Source organism: Muscardinus avellanarius, assembly GCF_963383645.1.
Source record: "Muscardinus avellanarius genome assembly, chromosome: 4".
In the NCBI taxonomy this organism is placed as follows: Eukaryota; Metazoa; Chordata; class Mammalia; order Rodentia; family Gliridae; genus Muscardinus; species Muscardinus avellanarius.
In genome coordinates, this window is record NC_137789.1 from 127,544,579 (window position 1) to 127,571,410 (window position 26,832).

The 26,832-nt window shown below is 41.3% G+C and overlaps 1 protein-coding gene across 1 annotated transcript in view; it reads left to right on the plus strand.

Annotated features, from left to right (window-relative positions):
• The window catches only part of PLCE1 (phospholipase C epsilon 1), a gene marked incomplete at both ends in the record, with an annotated part of 297,487 nt that overhangs the window by 218,927 nt on the left and 51,728 nt on the right, over positions 1–26,832 (plus strand). The window contains 9 exon segments of the mRNA XM_080695071.1: positions 14,140–14,322; positions 15,448–15,565; positions 16,609–16,725; positions 16,728–16,764; positions 19,906–20,028; positions 20,116–20,252; positions 23,078–23,316; positions 25,527–25,588; positions 25,670–25,835. Coding sequence (XP_080551197.1) covers positions 14,140–14,322; positions 15,448–15,565; positions 16,609–16,725; positions 16,728–16,764; positions 19,906–20,028; positions 20,116–20,252; positions 23,078–23,316; positions 25,527–25,588; positions 25,670–25,835 — 1,182 coding nt within the window.

A 26,832-nucleotide genomic window follows, 5' to 3' on the forward strand; every position in this document is an offset into this window, starting at 1 on the left:
TTTTATTGGTGCAATGTATTCATACATCATAGTGGTATAAAGAAAATACTTTTGTAGACATACATGCACATATCGCCCAGTTAGCCCCTACCCAATCCCCACCCCATTCCCTCCCCATCCCTCCTTCCCATGCTTGGTTTAGTAGTTGACATCTAGTATTATAGCAATTTATACAATATTAACATTGATAATCTCACATAACAGTTTCATTTGTCTGGTACCAAACTCTTGATGACTTAAAGATAACATTTCAATATTTCTTTTTGCTTTCTTTCTTACCAGAGAATATTTTTTTCTTTTTTTTTTTTTTAGGTAAAACTATCATACATTTATTAATTTATTTTTCAGAAAAAATCTATCCTGATATGGAATATGGACTCTAGATACCCAAAACAATCTCAAAGAAGAACAAAGCTAGAAGATGTATATTTTCTGATTTCAAACCATATAAAGCTACAATAATTGAAACAGTGTAGTACTGTTCTAAAGGCAGATATATAAACCATTGGAGCTAAATAAAAGCCTAGAGATAAATTCTTCCAAACATTGACAAGTTATTTTTGACAAGGTTTCCATGAAGTTTTGGTGGAGGAAATACTAGTCTTTTAACCAAATATTGTTGAAAAATAATAATAAATGAAAAAGAATAAAATTGGACCGTTACCTAACACATATACAAATATTAACTCAAAATAGATAAAAGACCTAAATATAAATCTTAATACTATAAGCTTTTAGAAGAAAATCTGGGTTATAAAACCTCACAACATTGAAATTGGAAGTGATTTCTTGGATATGATTTCAATTGCACAGGCAACAAAAGGGTAAATAAACTCCCTAAAAAATAAAAAAAATATTGTATATCCAAAGACAATGTAAACAGAGTTAAAAGTATGACCCATTTCTCCCTAACTCTCACATATTAGGGAAAGCATCTGATTTCTTATTTTTTGTGCCTGACTAATCTCACTTAGCATAATGTCCTCCAGTTCCATCCATTTCCCTGAAAATGATGTAATTGAGTTTTTTTTGATGGCTGAGTAAAATTCCATTGTGTACATATCCCACAGTTTTGTAATCCATTCGTCTGTTGATGGACATCTTGGCTGGTTCCATAGTTTGGCTATGGTGAATTGTGCAGCTATGAACATAGATACACATGGATTAGTTTGGTAGTTTGGTTTCTTTTCTTTTGGGTAGATACCCAACAGTGGTATTGCTGGATCAAATGGTAGATTTGTTCCCATTCTTCTGAGGATTCTCCATACTGTTTTCCAAAGTGGTTGCACTAATTTGCAATCCCACCAACAATGTCTTAGAGTTCCCACTTCTCCACATCCTCGCCAGCATCTGTTGTTGTTCGTGTTTTGAATGATGGCCATTCTAGTTGGAGTTAGGTGAAATCTCAGGGTAGTTTTGATTTGCATCTCTCTGATTGCCAGTGATGTTGAGCATTTTTTCATGCATTTATTGGCCATTTGAATTTCTTCTTTTGTGAAGTGTCTATTTAGTTCATTTGCCCATTTTGTTATTGGATGTTTTGTTTTCTTAGTGTTGAGTTTCTTGAGTTCTCTGTATATTCTAGATATTAGTCCTCTATCAGTGGTGTAGGTGGCAAAAATCTTCTCCCATTCTGTTGGCTCTCGATTGAGATTCTTGATAGTTTCCTTTGCTGAACAGAAGCTCTTCAGTTTCATGCAATCCCATGTATTGATTCTCCTTTTAATTTGCTGTGCCTTTGGGGTCTTGTTGAGGAAATGTTTGTCTGTGCCTATGTGTTGTAGTGTTGGACCTATGCCCTCTTCAAGGAGCTTCAAAGTCTCTGGTTTAATTTCCAAGTCTTTGATCCATCGTGAGTTGACTTTTGTACAGGGTGAAAAAGTGGGATTAACATCCAATTTTCTGCATATGGTTAACCAGTTTTGCCAACACCATTTGTTGAAGAGGCTATCTTTTTTCCAGTGTATGTTTTTGGCCTCTTTGTCAAAAATCAATTGGCTGAAAGTGTGTGGACTTGTTTCTGGGTCTTCTATTCTGCTCCACTGGTCTATATATCTGTTCTTTTGCCAGTACCATGCTGTTTTTATTACAATGGCTTTGTAGTATAGTTTAAAGTCAGGTATTGTGATTCCTCCTGCATGGTTTTTGTTGCTGAGAACTACCTTGGCTATTCTGGGCTTTTTGTTATTCCAGATAAATTTAAGGACTGATTTTTCTATGTCTGTGAGGAATGATCTTGGTAGTTTAATGGGCATTGCATTAAATCTGTAGATCACTTTTGGGAGGATGGCCATTTTAATGATATTTATTCTGCCAATCCATGAACATGGAAGGTCTTTCCATCTTCTAAGATCTTCTTCGATTTCTTTTTTCAGTGTTTTATAATTTTCTTTGTAGAGATCTTTTACCTCCTTGGTCAAGTTTATTCCTAGGTATTTTATTTTTTTGTGGGAGATCCTGAGTGGAAGTGTTTCCTGAATTTCTTTTTCAGTGGATTTATGGTTGGTGTACAGGAAAGCTTCTGATTTTTTAAGATTGATTTTGTATCCAGATACTTTGCTGAATTTGTTGATCAGTTCTATAAGCCTTTTGGTTGAGTTTGTTGGGTTTTCTAAATATAGTATCATGTCATCTGCAAATAGTGAAAGCTTAAGTTCTTCTTTTCCTATTTGTACTCCTTTGATTTCCTTTTCTTGCCTTATTGCTCTGGCTAGAGTCTCTAGTACTATATTGAAGAGAAGTGGTGATAGTGGACATCCTTGTCTCGTTCCAGTTTTTAGGGGGAATTCTTGAAGTTTTTCCCCATTTAATATGATGTTGGCAGTGGGCTTATTGTAGATTGCCTTAATAATGTTGAGATATGTTCCTTCTATTCCAATTCTCTGCAGTGTTTTTATCATAAATGGATGTTGAATTTTATCAAATGCTTTTTCAGCATCTATTGAGATGATCATGTGGTTTTTGTCTTTGATTCTGTTTATATGATGAATTACATGGATTGATTTTCGTATATTGAACCAGCCTTGCATCCCTGGGATGAACCCTGCCTGGTCATGGTGAATGATTTTCTTGATGTGGTTTTGAATGCGTGTTGCTAGTATTTTGTTTAATAGTTTTGCATCCAAGTTCACCAGAGATATAGGCCTGTAGTTTTCCTTCCTTGAGCTGTCTTTATTCGGTTTGGGTATTAGTGTGATGTTGGCTTCATAGAATGTATTTGGGAGAGTCCCGGTTTTTTCTATTTCCCGAAATAGTTTGAGTAGTATTGGGATTAGTTCTCCTATAAAGGTTTTATAGAATTCACTTGGGAAACCATCTGGTCCTGGGCTTTTCTTTGATGGTAAGCTCTTTATTGCTATTTCAATCTCTTTGATTGTTATTGGTTGGTTTAAGTGTTCTATATCTTCTTGACTCAGTTTAGGAAGGTTGTATTTATCTAGGAAGTTGTCGATTTCCTCCAGATTTTCCATTTTGTTGGAGTATAGTTTTTCAAAGTAGTTTCTGATAATCCTCTGGATTTCTACGCTGTCAGTAGTAATGTCTCCTTTTTCATCCCTTATCTTCATAATTTGGTTTGATTCTCTCTTTTTCTTAGTTAGGTTGGCTAGTGGTTTATCAATCTTGTTAATTTTTTCAAGAAACCAGCTTTTGGTTTTGTTGATTTTCTGTATTGTTTTTTTATTCTCTATTTCGTTAATTTCTGCTCTAATTTTAATAATTTCCCGACTTCTGCTGGCTTTGGGGTTCAATTGTTCCTGCTTTTCAAGGGCTTTGAGGTGTGTCATAAGGCTATTTATTTGAGAATTTTCTGTTTTTCTTATGTGAGCACTCAGTGCTATAAATTTTCCTCTTAATACTGCCTTCAAAGTGTCCCAGAGGTTTTGATATGTTGTTTCTTTATTTTCATTTGTTTCTAGAAATTTCTTGATTTCACCTCTTACATCTTCTATGACCCATTCTTCATTCAGAAGTGTGGTGTTCAGTCTCCACATGTTTATGTTGTTTCTCTGGGTCTTCTTATAGTTGATTTCTAGTTTCATTCCATTATGGTCTGAAATGACACAGGGAAGTATGTAACATTTTTTAAATTTGCTAGTGCTCATTTTGTGTCCCAGGATGTGATCTATTTTGGAGAAGGTTCCATGAGCAGCTGAGAAAAATGTAAACTCTGCTGTAGTTGGGTGAAATATTCTATATGTGTCCAACAGGTCCATTTGGTTAATGGTGTTCTTTAGTTCTGAGACATCTTTACTGACCCTTTGTCTGGACGATCGGTCTAGTATTGTGAGAGGTGTGTTGAAGTCTCCCAGTATTATTGTGTTGGGATTTATGTGTGACTTCATATCACAGAGAGTTTGATTTATGAAAGTAACTGCCCCTATGTTTGGGGCATAGATGTTGATTATTGTTATTTCCTCTTGCTGGACTATTCCTTTTACCAGTAAGATGTGACCTTCTTTGTCTCTTCTAATAAGTTTGGGTTTGAAGTCTAACTTGTCTGATATCATAGTTGCTAATCCTGCTTGTCTTCGAGTGCCATTAGCATGGATTACCTTGCTCCAGCCCTTTACCTTGAGTTTGTTCCTATCTTTACTTGTAAGGTGTGTTTCTTGTAAGCAGCAGATGGATGGATTCTGGCTTTTAATCCATTTTGCCACTTTATGTCTTTTTATTGGGGAGTTGAGGCCGTTTACATTCAGTGTGATTATAGAGAGATAATTTTTAATTCCCAACATGTTAAGATCTTATTTCTGTTTAAGATACTGTTTATTCTTCTTTGCTTAGTTGTCAGCTGGATGGGAATTCTTGTTTCTTTGGTTCTGGCGTGTATTACCCATTTCCTCTTTGCAGTTAATCTCCTTGAGTATTTTCTCTAGCGCTGGTTTTGAAGACATAAATTCCTTCAGTTGCTGTTTGTCATGGAAGCTTCTTATTTCCCCATCTAATTTGATGGATAGTTTTGCTGGGTAGGAAATTTTTGGCTGGAAGTTGTTTTCTTTCAGAGTTTGGAATATGTTACTCCAAGCCCTTCTGGCTTTCATAACTTGGTTTGGGAAGTCTGGAGTGATTCTAATTGGTTTGCCTCTGAATGTCACGTGGCCTTTTGTTTTTGTTGCCTTTAAGATTCTCTCCTTGGCTTCCACATTAGTCATTTTGACAATTATGTGGCGTGGGGATCCTCTTCTCTGATCCTGTCTAAAGGGAGTTCTATAAGTTTCCTGGACCTGTGTATCGACCTCTTGCTCTATGTTTGGAAAATTTTCTGCTATTACTTCCTTGAAGAGATTGTTGATCCCTTTGGTTTCACCTTCTTTTCCCTCCTCTATTCCAATTATTCTTAGGTTAGCTCTCTTGAAATGGGCCCATATTTCTTCAATGTCAGATTCCTGCTGTCGGGTTTTTTTTTCTAAATTAGAAACTATGCGTTCATTTTTAGAATGATCATCTTCAAGAAGCGAGATTCTATTCTCCATGTGGCCTAATCTGTTGTTTATACTTTGAATTGAGGCCTTTACTTCATTAATTGCATCCTTTATCTCTTTTTGACTCTCTCTAAATTCTTTTCGAAAGTCCTCTATTATTTCTAAAGTTATTTTCCTAATTTGATCTTCTAGAGATCTTTGGGTTTCTGTGTTATCGGATTCTGATGTTGTGGGGTTGTTGGCATTCACTGCTCCATTGTTATTTCTCTTTCCCATGATTTTGGAAATTTGTGCCTTCTCTGGGTTCTTCCCTGAGTCACTACGAGTTCACTTAAGATGCTCTGGATCTCGTGTCTGTGGTATCTCTGTCACCACTACTCCTTAACTGGGTTGTATCACAAAGTCTCAGACCCAGGGAGTCAATTAAGGCTGCTTAGACCGTGGGGAGTGCCAAGTTGGGCGTTCTCCAGTGGGGAGTTGTGACTATGGTATGATATCTCTGCCACTGCCACTCCCCCACTGGGCTGCACTGCTAAAATCTCCGACCCAGGGAGACTATCTGCGCGAGTCCCTGGGAGTGCCGAACTGGGATTTCTCCCCTAGGGGCCGCAATTTGACTCACGGTTATTGAGTGCGCTGATGGAGCTGTAGTGAACTCGATGGATTCGCTGCTGCCGCCACTGGCAATTTGGCACCACTGCCACGCCCTCGGCCGTGATATGGCGTATTTCTTCTCTGGTTTTGAACTCCGCTCTGAGTCCTTGCCAGTTGTGCTGTGCCCGGCCCTTGGGAGTTTTAGATGTTCCCGCTGCCGCCAGCAGTAAGACACTGCTTCTGCGTCCTAGGCCGCGAGGCCAAAGTACCTCCTCTCTGGATTTGAGCTCTGTTTTGAGTCTCCCTCCTCTCTGGATTCTGGTGCTGCTAGGGGAGATGTAGGCCGCGCCGCTCCGGCCGCTCTGCGCCGCGGCTCTGGCTGCTCTGCACCGCGGGTCTGGCCACTCCGGCCGCTCCGGCCCTTCCGCGACACGACTCTGGCTGCTCCGGCTGTTCTGGCCACTCCGCTCCGGCTGTTCTGGCCGTTCTGCTCGGCTGCTCTGGCCGCTCAGCTCAGCTGTTCTGGCCGCTCCGCTCCGACTGCTCCAGCCGCTCTACTCCGCGGCTCCGGCCACTCCGCGCCGCCCCTCCAGCCAATCCGGGCTGCGGCTCTGGCTGCTCCGGCTGTTCTGGCCACTCCGCTTGGCTGTTCTGGCCGCTCCGCTTGGCTGTTCTGGCCGCTCTGCTCGGCTGCTCTGAACCGTGGCTTCGGCTGCTCTGCACCGCGGGTCTGGTCACTCCAGCCGCTCTGGCGGTTCCACTACGCGGCAGGCCGCTCCACTCTGCGGCTCCCCCCAATCCGCGCTGCGGCTCTGGCCGCTCCGCGCCGCGCGGGCGCGGCACTTCGGGCTGGTTTTTCTCTGGTGTCTTGTTTTTCCAGCCCTTTTTCTCTGTCCCTTGTAGTTACCGTTTTTATTTTTTTGCTGGTGGTGTTTTCTGGCTCTGAAAGGCGCTGGTTTTGTGGTAGTAGAGTTGGATTGTTAGCAGGACTTGTAAGTGCCGCTTTCCTCCATCGCCATCTTCCCGGAACTATTTTTTTGTTTTGAAACTGGATCTTGTTAGGTTGCTCAGTGTCCCTCTAAGTCGCTGAGGCTGGTCTCAAACCTGTGTTCCTCTTGTCTCAGCTTCCCAAGTACTGGGATTATAGTGATGCCACCACACCTGGCTTACCTAACCTCCTGATGCCCTAGTTTCCTCATCTATAAAATGGAAATGATGACAATATCTGTCCATAGAATAGCTATGAGAACTAACTAAGCTAATATGTATAATGCCACGGAGCAAATTAAAATGTGGGTAACAGTGTTTGCTCATGATAGGTCCTATGATGATGGTGGTGATGATGATGATGATGATGATGATGTTTATAAAAATAGTGACTGCTGGCTGGGGGAACACTTCTGGGATTGAGCGTTTGCCTAGCATGGGTGAGGCCCTGGATTCTATCCCCAGAATCTCTAAAAAAGAAAAAAAGTCTCTCATATACACTGAAAACATTGACTGGTTGTTACAGTTCTTCTATCTCGAAGGAAACTAGTCAGTACAGGCAGATTTCAGTGACTCAAGGTTTCAGTCACAAACGCTGTGGCCTGAATGCTTTTATGATTAGTTAGTGGCTAATGGATGCATTGAAAGCTCCCCTTTGGAAACTGAAACCCTGATTCATCAACTAACATGCCATGTAATTCTTGGAAGATTATTTAACATCCTGGTACTGCTGCCTAATTGTAGAGCTTTTAATTTTATCTTTTTTTTCTTTTTCTTTTTTTTTTTTTTGTGGGTCTGGGGATGGAACCCAGGGACATTCGACCTCCAAGTTACACCCCTGCCCTATATTTTATTCTATATTTTTGAAATCAGGTCTCACTAAGTTGCAGAGGACCTCGCTAAGTAGCTGAGGCTGTCCACAAACCGCGATCCTCCGGTCTCAGCCTCCTGAATGCTGGGATTACAAGTGTGCGCCACCACGCCCGGTTAGAGCTTTTAACTTTAGAAGAAGAAGCTTTCCCCGATGCGGTATCATCCTTCCCTGAAGTTCTTCCTCTCTAGGGTTGTCATAGGAACAGCCTTTGGCAGGCAGTTTTTCAAAGTCGACTGCTTAAGCTGAGTGAGTTTCTCATTAACCCTAAATGATTAGATACTTCAACACCCCAGCTAAGAGTCGCGACAGAGCTGGTGTCTAAATGAGATGGTGAGAATAAACATTAGTTCAACAGAGTAGCATGCTTTTCGGGTCAGGAGAAAACAAACTGCTGGAAAAATCAAGGCATAACCATAACCATAAGCCATAACCATAACAGTTGACACCGTTGAAATGGCTTTGTCAAATCAATTCTATCAAAGTACTCTGTTTTATTTGTTCACTTATTTATCTATTTGTGAGACTGAGGATTAAACCCAGGAGTGTTCTACCACTAAACTACACCCCCAGCCCTTCTTTTTAAATTTTGTTTTGAGACAGGATTTCACTACATTAACAAGGTTGGCCTTGAACTTGCGGTCTTCCTGCCTCGGCCTCCCCAGGAGCTGCGATTGCAGGCACGCGCCACCGTGCCTGGCTGCTTTTCTGTCTTGTTGAAAAAAGTATCTTTTTCTATTAGTGTCACAGAACAAATGGTACTATGACTAAAATTACTCAGATGGATGATTTCATGTACTTTTCACAGTTTTAACATGATTCTGACAATGAAAAGCATTTCCGCCCTTGGGAAATAAGTAGAGATACATACAGTGCCCTTTCTCTCCTCTTTTCCCCACACCCAAGAATGATAAGTAGAAAATACATCTTGAATAACTAACTTGATTAATTGATTAATAAGCAGATAGTCCACATATTCAAATCTGTTAATGCTATATAGCACAAAGCTAGTTTTAATTTACTTCTCTAAAATGGAAACCAAAATGTCTACTTCCCGTGTGTTCCCCAAGGAGTCTTCAGGTGTCTGATTGGAAGAATGGCCTTCAGGAGCTATTTTGAGTATTGATTTTTAACTAGGATTATTCCTCAGCTTTGCAGAATCAGAATCAGGAAAATCCATCACACACATGCATGTAACCCAACCTTTTTTTTTTCTTCCTTCCTTCCTTTCTTTCTTCCTTCCTTCCTTCCTTTCTTTCTTTCTTTCTTTCTTTCTTTCTTTCTTCCTTTCTTTCTATTTTTTGTTTGTTTATTTGTTTGGTACTGGGGATTGAACCCAGGGACGTTCTGCCTCCAAACTGCACCCCCAGCTCTTTTTTATTTTTTATTTTGAGACAGGTTCTCTCTAAGCTGCTGAGGGACTCCCTAAGTTGCTGAGGCTGGCCTCGAGCCTGCAATCCTCCTGCCTCAGCCCCTCAAATACTGGCATTATAGGGATATGCCATGCACCTGGCTGTAACCAAGCCTTTGCGCTCAATTACAATCTCTGTCTCAAAGCCTGCATGGTTTAGTTGCTCCGTTTACCTCTTTCTCAAGCTTACAGCATACAAAGCTGGATTAATATGTAAGATGTACTTGGTTTCTTGTTCATCCCGGCAGCCTTCGGCTTTTGCTGAAGGAGACACCATCTGAGACCAAAGACAACAGGTGCAGAGGTAAGAGGTGCTGCCAGACAGAGACAAAAGTGACCTCGCAACTCTAGACACGGCTGCACACACCCCTCCACACACATCTCCCTCGCTTCAGAAGTGTGGGTGGCTTTTCTCATGGCCCCATTCTACAGGTGTGTAGGAGGACAGGCAGTGCGGCTTGGAGCAGACACTCGAGATTTCTTTCAGAAGAAAACAATGGAAGAGACCAACAGATTATCCTTTTCTCAGCATGTAAGCCAGTTCCCAAATTGTCTCTGGGAGTCCCAAGAAGATGCTGTAGGTGCTGTTGTGATACCTCCAGAGACAGAGTTCACACGGATCTTTTGTTATATGTCCCTTTGTGGTGGATTTTCTAGATTCTGCAAGGCTGAGGAATAATTCTAATTAGAAATCAGTGCTAACCTGAGTACTTAGGAGGCTGAGTCAGGGAGATCGTAGTTAGCGACGAGCCTCAGCTACTCAGTGAGGCCCTCTGCAACTTAGTGAGATCTTGTTTCAAAAAAAAAAAATAAGAGAATAAGCCGGGCGTGGTGGCGCACGCTTGTAAACCCCGAGCTTGGGAGGTGGAGACAGGAGGATCGTGCAGGTTCAAAGCCAGCCTTGCTGGCTTAAAAAACTCTGATAAAAAATAAATAAATAAATAAATAATATAGAAAAAAAATAGGTCTGGGAGTGTAGCCCAGAGGTAGATGGATTCCATCCCCAGTACCACCAAAAAAAGAGAGAGAGAATAAAAATAGGACTCAGAGTGTAGCTCAGAGGTAGAATGCCCCTGGGTTTCATCCCCAGTATGCAAAATAAATAAATAAAAATAAATGCTCATAATTCTGAGGGTCTCCTAAGTTGCTGAGGCTGGCCTCGAGCCTGCAATCCTCCTGCCTCAAGTAGCAAACCATTGTGAAAGTTCCCTATAGAACCCATTGCTTTTAATTCAATTTTTTAAGAGTTAATGAAAGCTGGTTTTGTGCCATGTAGCATTAGCATAATTGTTAAGTGACTAATAATACATGATAGCCCATTAAATGCTCTGAGGTGTCCTAGTACCTCCCCCAGGGAAAAAAAACTACTTCATCTATAAATTAAAGAAGAATTTTTAGAAGTTTTTTGGATTTTTTTCCACTTTCATTAACAACCCTATAAGGGCTTTGTTTTTTTTTAATCCCCAGTATGGAAACTGCTTATGTAGAAAATAAAAACAATCTTTCTGATATTGGAGGGAAAATAAAAGACAGTAAAGTGTGCAAGGATGTTTTAGTCAGTGTCGAGGAAGACTGCCACCAGGAGCTTTGGCTTGAGGTTGCCAGGGGAATTGCTGAGGGCCCAGAGGCCTGGGTATTTGCAAGAAGCTCTGGGAAACTGAGAAGGCTGAGTACCGGATTATCATGTAAGCATCTTTGGTTGTAAGCAACAGAAACTGATACTCATTATCTGTGGAGATTTTTTTTAAGTATTTATTCAAGTCAGGTGTGGTGGCACACACTTGTAATCCCAGCATTTGGGAGGCTGACACTAGAGGATCATGGTCCGCGCTGACAGCTTCACCTACTTAGTGAGACCCTTTACAACTCAGTGAGACCCGGTTTCAAATAAAGAATAAGAAATACGGCAGGGGGTGTAGCTCAGAGGTTGAATGCTTCTGGGTTCCATCCCTAGACCTGCAAAAAAAAAAAAAAGTATTTACTCAAAGGGTATAGATTAGTCTAATAGTATTTATTTATTTTGTGGAACTGGGGATTGAACCCAGGGGCATTCTACCTCTGAGCTACACCCCAGCCCTATTTTTTATTCTTTATTTTGAAACAGGGTCTCACTGAGTTGCAGAGGGCCTCACTAAGTAGTGGAGGCTGCCCGCGAACTATGATTCTCCTGTCTCAGCCTCCCAAGGACTGGGATTACAAGTGTGCACTACCATGCCCAGCTAACATTCTTTAAAATGTCATGTGAAGCCGGGCGTGGCGCACGCTTGTAATCCAGCATTTGGGAGGCTGAGACAGGAGGATCACGGTTCGCAGACAGCCTCAGCTACTTAGTAAGGCCCTTTACAATTCAGTGAGAGACTCTGTTTCAAAATAAAAGAATAAAAAATAGGGCTGGGGTATAGCTCAGAGGTCTAATGCCCGTGGGTTTCATCCCCAATACTGCAAAAAAAAAAAAAAAGTCATGTGGAAGCTATGCCAAGAGATAAGAGTGCATGGGTATTTTTTAAGGAATCAATCTCCTAGTCTCTGTATGAACTGTTTTCAAAATCTGAGAATGTGTCTTCACTCACAATAATCCTCTTACAATAAAAAAGAAGTTATGTTCTTTACGTATCCCAAATATGGTTGTTTTGTGTGAAATGAAAGGCTTGAATTACATTCTAGTTTCCAGAAAGCCTCCTTACAGATTAAACAACACAGGCATGGTGGCACACACGTGTAATTTGTATAATCCCAGTACTTGGGAAGCTGAAACAGGAGGCTGTTCAAGGACAGTCTCAGCAACATAGCGAAAAAATAAAAAGGGCTGGGTTGTAGCTCAGAGGTAGAATGTCCCTGGGTTAAATCCCCAGTTACACACACACACACAAATTAAACAAAGCTACCCTGCCTTTTTTTGGCCTAAGATTTAGAAGGGTAAAAATTTGCCTATGTTGGGATGTTCTGAAATTAGAAAAACACAAAAATAGCAGAATAGTGCTGATTCTTTTATGTGGAACATCTATTACATGTTTAAAGAAGTGTGAGCTAAACATTCATAGATAAAAGCTTAACAAAGCCAGATGTGTTAGCACACACTTGTAATCCCAGTTTTGGGGAGGCTGAGATAGGAGGATCACAGGTTCATTACCAGCCTCAACAATTTAGTGAAGTGAGGTCCTCTGTAATTCAGTGAGACCCTGTTTCCAAACAAAAGAATAGGCCTGAGGGTGTATCTTAGTGGTAGAATATCCCTGGGTTCTATCCCTAGTATTGCAAAAAAAAAAAAAATAGAAAAGGAAAGAAAAGAAAAAATATTAACTTCTTACACGTTATTTTGGATTACAGTGTCAATAAACTGTCCGCTAAATTGTGTCATGAAATACTTTTCTCAATTTGGAGTCGCTCCTAGTGCTTGCTAGCAGGAACTTCAGCAGGCCTGTGTCCAGTGGGAAGGCTGGCATGTTCATTCAGTGTTACCACATTCAAAAATCCCATTCCAGGGAGAAAGGTCCTGATTGGCTTATTTGCATCCCTTGCCAATCATTGGTTAAGGGGGGAGTTCCACCTTGACTGACAGATCCATGGAGACTATATCCAGTGGAAAAGAGATAAAGTAAAAATGGGGTATGACTAGAGAAGGGAGAAATAGATAAAGGATAAGCATAAGTCACAGATGTCCCATTACAAGAGTCACCTAAAGGTTTCTATGTCACGTACCCAAGTTACCCAGCATCCTGGGATGCTAGAGATGGGATTCACAACTCAAGTCATAAAACCTGGGAGTCATTGAGCATTAGGATGGAGTAAGCAAGCACACACACACACACACACACACACACACACACACACACACACACATGCATGCATGTGCGCCTTAATTATCTGTGTATTATCTGCAACAAAGCAAAATATATTTAGAAGAACTTCCTTGGAACTGCAAAGGAGGGCTATCTTTCAAAGTTGGGAGGAAGTAAAGACAGTAAATGGAAAATACTTGTAAAGAACCCCTTTTATACAATGTGTGAAATAGCATCAATCTTGTCTCTAATTTTTAGGTGACTTTGTAGTTTCATTAGCTGACTTTGCTGCCTTGTGGAGAGGATCATTGACCATCATTTAATTAAATGAATCCAGGCCATTTCCCACTCAGAGGATGTTACTCAGAGTTGTCCTGCAAGCAGTAGCTGCTGCAAACCATCACGCCCCCCTCGAGCATTCTGCTGCTCATGGCATCACCATCTGCGTGCTATTCTGAGTCCCACGAGCTCTCTCTCTCTCTCTTGTCTTCAGATTTCAGTCACTCCAGAGGTTGGCAGCTCAACAGCCATTCCCCACGGCCTTCCAAAATGAACGTCCTGTAGGCAACAAACCCTCTATTTCAAGTCAGATTTTCCTGAGCCTCCACTAGGTGAAAGAAAAAATCTACCTGGCATGATATAGTAACAGACGAAGAGAAATTAATTTTATTTAAGTATTTTTTTTCATATCCTGTTCATCACCCTCCACACCACCACCAAGTCCTCCAAAGCCCTGGTTTAGAGAGAAATCCTTACTGAACATCCCTACAATGTTAGTTCTGGAATATAACCTCTGAGACCGGGATAGGAATTTATTTTCCTGTTGATGAGTTAAAGCACATTGTTGGAACCGATCAGGGATGTGAGCAGAACAAGAGAGGACACAATGAAATCTTCTACAGGGAGTCCTAGGAGCTTGAAAACAGAGCCACTTGGGTGGCCGGGTCATTTTTCTCCTGGGGCTGCCTGTGCTTTTTCACTTCTGGGAATTTCCTGGGAGCCGTTACTATACTTCCTTCCCAGTTGCTCGCTGCTTCCTTGTGTGTTCAGCACGTGATCCATCCTGTCTTACAGGAGGATGGCCGCTATGAAGGCCCGACTTTGGCTCATGCCGTGGAGTTATTCGGTGGCAGACGATGGAGTACTAGAAACCCCAGTCCTGGGACATCCACAAAGAATGCTGAGAAGCCCAGTGTGCAGAGAAACAACACCCTGGGCATAAGCACCAACAAGAAAAAGAAGAAAATCCTCATGAGGGTAGAACCTCGTTCCAATCCTCCAGAACTATTGTGTCGTCTCTATCACCATCAGTCACCTGAGGTCTTTTCTCTGGGGTCAGGAAGAGGCATAAAACAAATTACCCCAACCTCTTGGGTGTGAGGGCCAGAGCCAGGAACCAGGCTAACACCAGAGAAAAGATGGGGAATGTAGAGGGACACAGAGAAGCAAACAAAACACTGCAAACTAAATAGTCATGGCACCCTCTCACTGCCATGGAGCAGAGAGAGAAAAAATAGAGAGCTAAGCCGGGCGTGGTGGCGCACGCTTGTAATCCCGCGCTTGGGAGGCTGAGACAGGAGGACCGCACAGGTTCGAAGCCAGCCTCGGCTACTTAATGAGGCTCTCAGCAACTTAGTGAGACCCTGTTTCCAAATAAAATATAAAAATAGGTCTGGGAGTATAGCCCGGAGGTAGAAAAGACCCTGGATTCTACCCCCAGTACCACCAAAAAAATAAAAAATATAGAGCTAAGAGGCAGGCAGGGAAGACTGCACAGGGCCAATGACTGATGGGTCTTGAAGTCCGTGTAGGAGTTTACCAAGCAGATGACACAAAAGAAAACATCTGGGACAGAGCAGATAGCAGAGAGGTAGAGAGTCAGGGAAACACATGCTGTTGAGTGGCTGGAGTGTGAGTCCTGCCAAGAGCAAGGTAGGGCTAGGAAAGAACAGAGATCATATTATCAAAGTCCTGGGGGTTATAATGCTGTATGCAGAACAAATCATAAAATATCATCACTATATAAGTTATATGTAATCACTATAAACATGATAATATATTTGCTTCATGGCTATCTAGAAAATAAAAGTCCCATTCTTTGTGTGCGGGAGGCTATTGCTTCAGAGCTATGTCTGCACGCAGAGATTTCAGGGCCCTCAACTATTTTGCCTATTTACCTGGGGATTGCTGCTTTACAGGGAAAAACAAGTTGGATAAATGACATAGAATACTTGGTCAGCCTTAGTGTAGATTTTTGCTGGTCCCACCGGGGAGAGAGAAAGTATTAAAAGCAGATAGGTTAGAAGAGAGACCTGGCTGAGCTAACACAGTGATGGGAGAGGAATGGCTGAGGAGCCTCATAAGCTGTGCTTTTTTCCCCAGGGAGAGAGTGGAGAGGCAACTGATGATGAGATGGTGACCCGAAAGGCCAAAATGTACAAAGAGTATCGAAGCCGGAGTGGTTCTGACCCCCAAGACATCAATGAACAAGAAGAATCAGGTACAGCAGCATGTTAACCTCTGAGATTTGGGGGTTTTAAAAACATTATAGGAAGCTGGGCGTGGTGGCGCACGCTTCTAATCCCCGCGCTTGGGAGGCTGAGACAGGAGGATCACACAGGTTCAAAGCCAGCCTCAGCTACTTAGTGAGGCTCTCAGCAACTTAGTGAGACCCTGTTTCCAAATAAAGTATAAAATAGGTCAGGGAGTGTAGCCCAGAGGTAGAAAGTCCCTGGGTTCCACCCCCAGTACCACACACACAAAAAAAATTATAACAAAAATATATACATTGAGGTTGACACTATGGGTTAAGTATTGCAGATATTCTTAACACAATGGTCTCGTTAAACATACATTTCTTTTCAACCAGATGAAAGCTAAAGCTACGTCTCCAAGCATAATGTGCTTGGAAGAAAATGCTCATTAAATAATTATCATTATTGGCAGGTAATATTTGATATGCAAGGTATAATTTGATGGGTTTAGTGATTCACAACCCTGGATGGATATTATGGCTTTTAAAAATACATCTGAGCTGGGCATGGTATGTCCTGTAATCCTAGTACTTGGGAGATTGAGACAGGACGCTCACAGGTTCAACTCCAGTCTCAGTAACTTACCGAGAACCTCAGGAATTAGCAAGACCTGTTGACCCTGTTTCAAAATAAAGAATAAAAATAGGGCTGGGGGTCTAATTTGAGCCCTGGGTTCAATCTGCAGTATACACATTACTATATATATATATAGAGAGAGACATACATACATATGGATCTGGGTATAGATGTCTATACCCCAAACCAACTGATTTAGATGTTCTTTGGCTGGAAATTGAATATATTTTTCTCTCCTGACATGGTTGTAATGTATGGCCAATTGACACTCCACCAGATCAATTCATTGAGCAAAATATTTTGATGCTTCTTGTATAGAAATCAGTTGCATAGATTGGTTTGCTGGGACCTCCAGAAGCATCTTTGATTTGTGTTTGACTACTAAGGGAAAGTATAACCTGAGTGACTGTCTTTTTGTCTCCCATCCTCACAGAGGCGAATGCCATCGCTAGCCCTCCCAACCCCCTCTCTTCCAGAAGAGCCCACTCTTTGACCACGACGGGGTCCCCCAACCTGGCTGCAGGAACGTCATCTCCCATCAGGCCAGTCTCCTCCCTGTGCTGTCTTCTTCAAACAATAGTCCGTCCAGGTGGGGCCTTGACATGATACAACAGAAGAAGCCTTCGTATCCTACCATCTGTGTGGAAGGGCATGTGCTTCCAATTATCTGTGGAAGGACTGTCTGTAATTTTGACTTACAGTTAAATTGAAAACAAAAAAAAAATTAAATTTTCCTGATTTTATGTTCCTGCCTTCTCATATTACTGCAATTGCCCCTATTTATTCGAGAGACGAACCCTTTGAAGGTTAGCAGCAGTAACAGAACCCAAGCTGTGCTTCTCTAAATCTGTACAACCAAAAGAGTAGTCACTAACCACACATGGGCGTTTACATTCAAATTTAAATTAATCAAATTAAATTAGATTTAAAGTCCTGTTCTTCTGTCACAGTGACCACATTTTAAGTGCTCCAGAGCCATAGGCAACCAACAGTTATTATACTGAACACTGCAGATAGAAGACATTTCTATCATTGCAGGAAGTTTTGTTGGCTAATGCTGAAGATTAAGTGTTAACATAAGCTACCTGATACTTGACGGATACTAATTGACAGAAAATACTTAATACTATTCTCATATATGAAAAAAGTTATACATGCAAGTAGCCATGTGTAGCGGCGCACACATGTAATCCCAGTACTTGGAGGCTGAGACAGAAGAATCACAGGTTCAAGGCCAGACTCACCATTTTAAAAAAGACCCTCAGTAACTTAAGGAGCCCCTGTTTCAAAATAAAAATTTGTAACAAAACAAAGTTAACAAAGAACCAGAATTTTTTACATTTTATTTTCAGCCTAGGTAGGATTATGGGTAAATAAGAGCCAAGTAACCTGGATTTAAAAGGCTTTCCATTTATTCAGTCACTAGTGAGCACACAGGGCATCCTACCTCTGAGCTACACCCGCCAGCCCTTTTTATTTTTAATTTGAAACCAGGTCTCACTAAGTTGCTGAGTCGAGGTGTGAACCCGCGATCCTTTCTCAGACTTCCAAGTACTAGGATTTCAGGCGTGCACCAGCACACACAGCTGAGGTCAATCTTTTGAAAGAGAAACTAACATGCCTGACCTAAGGTCACAGGGCCTGACACGAGAGCACAGGGGTCAGCACCATTCAGTATTCTAAAAGAGAAAAAAAGGACACCGCAGAAGAAACGCCAGCCCTAATGCTGTTAATGGAGAAAGCAAGACGGATTCCTAAGTCTAGAGGGAGAAGGAGTGGACAGGAGGGGGGGGGGGGGGGTTAGTCCTGCAGACAGGAGCCAGACAGACAACTAGAAGGATGATGGGAAGTATTTACTTAAATGCAAATGGCAAAGCTGCCCTTTTCCTTTTTGCTTTTTTCAGGAGTATAGGCAAATACTCTTCCATAGAGGGAGGTAACCTTCAGATGGCCACGCAAAAAATTTTCCATGACAAAACATTGTTAGCAGGGTTGAGGATAGACTTGCTATTCATTATAATAGTCTCTGTACTTTCTTATGTATTTTAATTATTTCTTTTAAAGAGCATCCAAGGCAAAGAAAGAAAGATCCTGTTCATTAATTTAACTAAAAGAGCCAGGGGGAGCTTACCAAGTGCTGTATGCATGTCTGTCCCTATCATTCTGAACTTTACTGTGATGTGAGATTACAGTGCATCAATAAATCCACGGTTCGCGGACAGCCTCAGCTGCTTAGTGAGGCCCTTTGCAACTCAGTGAGACCCTGTTCAGAATAAAGCATAAAAAGAAATCGGGCCGGGGTGTAGCTCAGAAGTAGAATGCCCTTGGATTTCATCCCCAGTACCACACACACAAAAAAAGAAATTTATTTACTATTCTGTATAGGAGTCAGTATAAAAAAAAAAAAAAGAAAATTCATTTACTATTCTGTAGAGGAGTCAGTATAGAAAAACTAAAATTCTTTGAAACAGCAAACAGCAAGACATTTTTTACTCAGTTCACTGATATTTTTATACTGAATGGATGCAGTGTTGGCAGGTGCAAACATAATCCCAGGCAGAGCTGGCTTCTTGCCACTCTTAATATTTTTCTGACTCACATTTTCCATTAATATTAAAAGCTCTTCTCTGTCTTCATTGAAGAAGTAGTTAAGAAAAGAAGGAGAAAGGCATTGACAAGCCCAAAACATTCCCCTTAAATGTGTTTCTATAATTTAGATTATAGAAAAAAGCATGCATTATTTCTCATAGATTTTTGGAGGCGTGGTGCTTGGGATGGAACCCTTCTACCTCCGGGATATATATATATATTAAAATATATATATATATATATTTTTTTTTTAAACGGGGTCTCTTAAGCCAGCGAGGCTGGCTTCAAACCTGCGTGATCCTCCTGTCTCTGCCTCCCAAGCGCGGGGATTACAAGCGTGCACCACCACGCCTGGCTTTTTTTTTTTTTTTTTTTTTTTTTTTTTTTGGCGGGTCTGGGGATAGAACCCAGGGCCATACAACCTCCAAGCTACACCCTGTGCCCTATTTTTTATTCTTTATTTTGAAACAGGGTCTCACTAAGTTCCGGAGTGCCTCACTAAGTAGCTGAGGCTGTCCATGAATGATGATCATCTGGTCTCAGCCTCCCGAATGCTGAGACCGGCTCATAGATGTTTTTTATTGAGTAACTTTGGACTTTTTTTAATGACTTTTATTCAGAAATATTGAACTTATATTTTCCCCCCCATTGATCTCTAGTTTCAAAGAACTGCTTGGATAAGTAGAAGAATATTACCTTAGTGTTGTGCCCTTATTATATAGGCTGGAAACATAACATAATTTCAATGTGTGATATTTTACATTCTCTGACAAGATACAGATAAAGGGGAAAAAGAAAGTATTGGAAAATAGCGCCAACCTTTTTTTTTGTGTGTGTGGTACTGGGGTTCCTAGAAACCCTCCTACCTCCACACTACACTCCCAGACCTATTTTTATATTTTTTTTTTTATTTGGAAACAGGGTGTCTTAAGCCAGCACGGCTGGCTTTGAACCTGCGCGATCCTCCTGTCTCCACCTCCCAAGCACAGGGATTACAAGCGTGCACCACCACGCCCGGCCTAGCGTCAACCTTAAATGACTTACAACCCAGCTCTCTGCCCATTGTGCTCATCAGATACCATGTGTGTGGGCAAAATGACCCGTGTCTCAGTTCACCCCTGATGGTCATGTCTCTTTGCAGTGCATGGAGCAGCAGCAGCTGGCATGGACGGGTCAAAGGAGGAATGAAGGGGTTCCAGAGCTTCATGGTCTCAGACAGTAACATGAGTTTCGTTGAATTTGTTGAACTGTTCAAATCATTCAGGTATGGCATAGGCTCCTTCTTACACTTTCTCGGCCCCCTAGTTTTATCACAGTACTAACTGGAAGGTGTTTTCCATCCCTCACACAGTGTACGGAGCCGCAAGGACTTGAAGGATCTCTTTGATGTCTACTCTGTGCCGTGCAACCGATTTGGCTCAGATTCGGTCCCACTCTACACCAACCTGACAATTGAGGAAAACACCAGTGACCTTCAGCCTGACCTAGGTTTGTATAACATCTTAGCCTTTCCCTTTGAGACCTTTCTGTCTGAAAATCAAGGTCAGCCAGGCATGGTGGCGCACATTTGTCCTCCCAGTACTTGGGAGGCTGAGACAGGATCGCAGGTTCCCGGCTAGCCTCAGTTACTTAGTAAGGCTCTCTGCAACTTAGTAAGACCCTTTCTCAAAATAAAGAATTAAAAAATAGGTCAGGGTGTGTAGCTGGGAGGTAGAATCCCCCTGGGTTCAATCCCCAGTACTGCAAAAAATAAGTAAATAAATAAATAAGTAAAATAAAAATCAAGGTCAGAGGTCCAATCACACAAGCTCTCTATCTGTCCAGGTATGCTGATACCTGGAGCTTGGTGAAACCAAGAATTAGTTCAGGGGTCATTTGGTGTCATGGGGGCGGGTTTTATTGGGATACTGGGCAAGGAAATTTGCCATCCTGTGGTTCTACCCATAAGTTCCAGGATATTTAACCAACAGAGATTTCCAGTCATTCTGAAAACCAACCAAAGGCTTTTCCCAACCATTTACAAATGTCCATGAGAGTCTCTTTCCTACCCACAGCTAGATCTGCCCTTTGATAAGGAGAGTCTTTGGCGACCTCAGCAGGGTAGTCTTGTATGAGCACACAGGACATCTCCTTTATCCCCCTCAGTACCACCACCACCATCATCACCATCCACACCTTTTTGTTTTTATTTACCCACACACTTGAAACCTATTATTTTTCTCCCCTGCTTTTGTGGGAGCTATAAACACAAAAGAAACAAAAGAAAAGTCTTTGTTTATGCAATTGCTTCATAATTTGTAAGCTTACATAATCCTTAAGCGAAGAATATTAACTCTTGTTCAGCTGTCAAAATGTGTCATGAGTCAGTCAGGTAATTATTCTTTAATTATTAGATTTTATTTTGTAGAGCAATTTTAATTTTATGGAAAAAATAAATAAAAAGTAGAGCTCCCACTGGGCGTGGTGGCGCACGCTTGTAATCCCCGCAATTGGGAGGCAGAGACAGGAGGATCGCGAAGGTTCGAAGCCAGCCACGTTGCCTTAAGAGACCCTGTTTCCAAATAAAAATATAAAAAAATAGGTCTGGGAGTGTAGCCCGGAGGTAGAAGGGTTTCTAGGAACCCCAGTACCACCAAAATAAAAAAAAAAATTAAAAAGTAGAGCTCTCATATACCAATCTCCATACCCCTGCATATACACAAACTTTCCCTCATTTGTGATATCTTGCATTATTGGGGGGACATTTGTTACAGCTGAGTTAATACTGATACATTATTAATCATTGAAGTCCTTAATTTACATTAAGGTTCACAACTTTGTGCTGTACAATCTATGGTTCTGGCAAATGTGTCGTGACGTATTTTCACCATAACGATGTCATGCCTAATAGTTTCACTACCCTAAAAATATTCTCTGTTTCACCTTTTCATCCCTCTCTTTGCCCTCTGAATATCTGGCAACTGCTGATCTTGATACTGCCTCCATAATCTTTTACAGAAAGTTATATTATTAGAATAATATAGTATATAGCCTTTTCAGACTGGTTTCTTTTACTTAGCAATATGCGCCAAGTTTATTTCATACCTTTTTGCAGCTTGATGGCTTGTTTTCTTTTAAACTGAATAATTTCTTGTATGAATTTTCACACTTTGCTTATCCATTCGCCTACTGATAAATATCTTGGTTGCTTACAGTTTTAACAATGATGAATAAAGCTGCTATAAACATGGGTACGCAGGTTTTTGTGTCTAAGCTTTTAAGTCATTTGGGTAAAACCCTAAGAGCACAACTGATTGGTTATATGGTAAACCTAGGTTTCGCTCTATAAAAAACTGCCAGACTATCTTCCAAAGTGGTTAAAATTTAAATGGCTGGACATACCAAGGTTGGCATGAATGTGGACCAATTAGAACACTGGAGCATTGCTGGTAGAGATGTAAAATGGTGCAATCATTTTGGAAGACAGTATGGCTGTTTCTTGTTAACCTACATACAGTCTTTTCATACGATCCAGCAATTATGCTTTTTGAAAACTTACCCAAATTATTTAGGATTTTGTACTCACATAAAAAAACCTATGTATACATTTTATAGTCACAATTGTAAAGTGTAGAAAAACTATAATTCTAAGAGTCTGTCTTCAATCTCTACATAAAGAAAAATTTATTCAATTTTTTAAATAGATCTTTATTGGTGCATTGTAACTATACATCTCATTGAGGTTTCGTGTGATAAAAAAAATACATGTAGCCCGGCGTGGTGGCGCACGCTTGTAATCCCCGCGCTTGGGAGGCGGAGACAGGAGGATCGCGCTGGTTCGGAGCCAGCCTCGCTGGTTTAAGAGACTGTGTTTCCACATAAAAGTGTTAAAAAATAGGTCTGGGAGTGTAGCCCGTGGGAGTGTATACCAGAGGTAGAAGGGCTTCCAGGAACCCCAGTACCACCAAAAATAAATAAATAAATAAATACATGTACATAATGCCCATGCATTTCCCCTCAGTTTTCTCAAAAAAAATTAAATCTGAATGTGGCCTCCAGTGCCCAGTGGACTCTACATCTAGTTCTTTTGTGACACCAAAGCTCACAGGATTTTAATATCATCAACTCAGCTCTATCTTAGTTTCTTTTATTTATTTGTTGAATCACTTTTTTATTTCTTCAGCTATATGAAGCCAGGTATTAGCACTGAGTTTGCTGGTATGTTTATGTAAATAAACATTAAATGACTCCATGATACCATTATCTCCAAACTGAACTCTGTGACAGAAGCTGGCTGGGCTGGCGCCCATGTTCTGTGGGTGGCTCTGTTTCAGATTTGTTGACCAGAAACGTCTCGGACTTGGGGTTGTTCATTAAGAGCAAGCAGCAGCTCTCAGACAACCAGAGGCAGATATCTGACGCCATCGCCGCTGCAAGCATCGTGACAAACGGCACCGGAATCGAGAGCACATCGCTGGGCATTTTTGGGGTCGGGATTCTCCAGCTCAATGACTTCCTAGTGAACTGCCAGGGAGAGCACTGCACCTATGACGAGATCCTGAGCATCATCCAGGTACGTGCCCGCTGTGTGTGTTCACAGGTGTGCAAGGCTTCAGACTAGTCTAATATTTGCTGCTGAATGTTCACTCTTTCTATGCTTCTTTCCAAAGCCTTCATATCTGGGGCAGAAATAGCGCAATGGGTTTTTTTTTAATGCCAAATATATGTGTTCTTATTTTATTTTATTTTTTGTGTGTGGTGCTGGGGATGGAACCCAGATGCTTTCTACCTTTATGCTATAATCCCAGACCTGTTTTCTATTTTATCTGGAAACAGGGTATCACTAAGTTGCCGAGGCTGGCTTCGAACCTGTGCATTCCTCCTATCTCAGCCTCTCAAGCACTGGGATTACAAGAGTGCGCCACCACACCTGGCTATATATGTGTTCTTATTTAACATGCAATTAACAGAAGTCCCATGCAGCCTCTGACTCAGTAACTATTATAAGTAATACAGTACCTAATTCCTTCTTTGTTCTGGCACGTGCAAAAGAATTAGCCTAGATTTTCACTTTCTTTTGTCTCTTAACAAATCTTTATTAGCTCCTACATTCCAGGAGCTGGGAATTTAGTAGTGAAAAGGATTAAAGTACTGGCCTTCAGTGCTGCTTACATCCTGGGCGTGAGACACACAGTAAACAAATAAAGGTACAGTAAAATTTCAGATAGTAATGGTTTATTTAAAAAAAAAACAATCCGCCGGGCGTGGTGGCGCACGCTTGTAATCCCAGCGCTTGGGAGGCGGAGACAGGAGAATCGCACTGGTTCGGAGCCAGCCGTGCTGGCTTAAGAGACCCTGTTTTCACATAAAAAGGTAAAAAAAATAGGTCTGGGAGTATAGCCCGTGGGAGTGTATCCCGGAGGTAGAAGGGCTTCCAGGAACCCCAGTACCACCAAAAAAAAAAAAATTAATTAATTAATTAATTAATTAATTTAAAAAAACAATCAAACAGAGTTAGAGGATGGAGTGAAACTGGAAGGCTCTGGAGGAGTGAGCAGAGCCACGGTGGGGAGGTGGCATTTGGACTGAGATCTAAATGATTAAGTCATGCAAAGTTCTCCTGGAGAAAGAACATTCCAAACTAGCTAACAGGGAGCAGCAAGCTCAACGACTGAGGCCAGAGCGAGCTCAGGGTTTATGAGGAAAGACAAAAAAGCTAGTGTAACGGCAGCCGTCTACGCCAGGCAGAGAATGGCGGGTACGACTTTAAGTGGGGAATCCAGGGGCCAGATCATCCAGGCCTCTGACACCATGGGAAGAAGGCTGACCTTAGTCCATGTGAAGCCGGGAGCCTTTGGAAATGTTTGGGCAGGAGAGTAACATGATTAATGTTTTTAAGAGGTCACCCTGGCCCCATTGGAGAATCAACAGGGCTAGCAGAGGATAGAAACAGCCCACTTAGGAGACTACCTTGGTAGCCCACGCGAGAGGAGGTGATGGTTTAGATCAAAACGCAGCAGGAGACAGGGTGGTGAAAATGTTCGGTGTGGATAAGTCACAATGCAACAAAATTAATCTTATCACCTGACTGGGAATCAATGGATTAGATGTCCAGTCATTGGATTTGACCACTAAAAATGCCAAAACCATGAGTATATGATCAAATTGTTGAGCTCTTACTGTAATGTTGAGTTCAGGCACAGTACCGAGTGCTCCACTGGGATTATTTCATTTCACCTCTCATCCACTTGATGGTAGTTGTTATTGCTATCCTCATCGTCACCTGGATAAACTGATATTCTTTGTTTTCACATAAATCAGCCTTATTTATGTGTGTGTAGGGTACTTGAACCTAGGGGCATTCTACCTCTGACCTATACCTTTTCATTTTATATTTGAAACAGGGTCTCAATAAGTTGCTGAGGGCCTCGCTAAATTGTTAAGGAAGCTGATCTCAAACCTGCAATCCTCTTGTCTCGAACTCCCAAGTTTTGGGATTATAGGCATGCGCCTCCGCGCCTGGATAATCAGCCTTATTCTTTTCACTTGGTCTCCTTTTTTCTCTTAAATAAATATGCTTAGTATAATAAACTCACATATAATAAATATTTTCTTTTGGCCTAAAAACGACATCTTACCACTACATGACTAAATTAGTTCAAATATTTGGCTTAGATGCTTCCTGATGAAAAAAGAACAGCTTTAAAAAATGATGTGTTTTTTCCCCCTTAGTTTCCTTTACCTAAATAACACTTTTTTTTTTCCTTGTTTAATCCCTTGCAGAAGTTCGAGCCCAGCATGAATATGTGTCATCAGGGCCTAATGTCATTTGAAGGATTTGCCAGGTAACTTTTAGAATACCTCTTGCCCTCTTTTAAGAGTGTACAATGCTCTCACACGGGCTAAAGAAAATGTGTTTAATCTAGGTTTCTGATGGATAAAGATAATTTTGCCTCGAAAAATGATGAGTCACAGGAAAATGTTAAAGAACTGCAGCTACCCCTCTCCTACTATTACATCGAATCTTCACATAATACCTACCTCACGGGCCATCAGCTCAAAGGAGAATCCTCAGTAGAACTCTACAGCCAGGTACTGAGAATGCCACTTGGCATGTGGTTTGCATCAAATCTTATTATTTGTATAACCCTCAAAGTCATAAAAACTTGACCCCAACTCCTTTGAAGTGTTTATAAGGTAAAACTATGATATGTGACGTGAGGAACCATGATGTGTGGGAAAACTGGCTATACATACACAGTTGTTTTCTTTACTTCTTTTTGTTTTGTTTTGTTTTCCTCTCTATCTATACTTAACCTTTATTCTAGGCAAAAGAAAAAAAATTATTTGTTTGAGACTCTAAGCTTTTAGATCCTAGTCTGACCTACCCCCTACTAAAATTAGATTTTCCCATGGGAAAGATATCTAATCATTTCACTAAATGCTAAATAAATCAATATATTGTAGTGGGAAAGCATAGTAGAAAATACAACTTTCTTACAGAGTTAATCCCAGAGTACTGTTTGTTTTGCTTTGCAATTTGTTAGATTATCAATCTGTTGCTATGGTAACTAACTTTCAGAAAAAAACTGCTCAGACCGGAGGCAGTAACCCTCCACAATGAAATTCATGAGAATATTCACTTAAAAAAAAACTAGGCTTTCTGCACTGGGAAAAGCACATCCTTTTGACCTATACCTCCAACTCTCAATGGTCTGCATGTCTAGTGCCTCTCTGTAAAATTGTCTACAGCTTCCTCTTCCGTGTTGCCAGCTTTCTGAACTCCTACAAAGAAGGGTTAATCAGGAGGGAGCTAGGCTAAGGCCAGGGCACGAAAGTGTGTATGGTTATGCATCTGTGAGTCCAAGCCTGAAAACTGTAACTGTTCTAGACAAAAGTTCCTTTGTTTCCCAGATTAGATATTCCTGATAGCATGGGGTACACTTGTTCCACCACTCATCTAGCATGGAGTATATTCTTGAAACTGTTTTCTAAAGAACATTTATTAGGAAGTGAAGGTGTGTCCTTAGAGTAGTGATATTCAAGGTAGGAGCCTGTCAAGGGGCAATAAGCCCTGCTCCTCTTACCT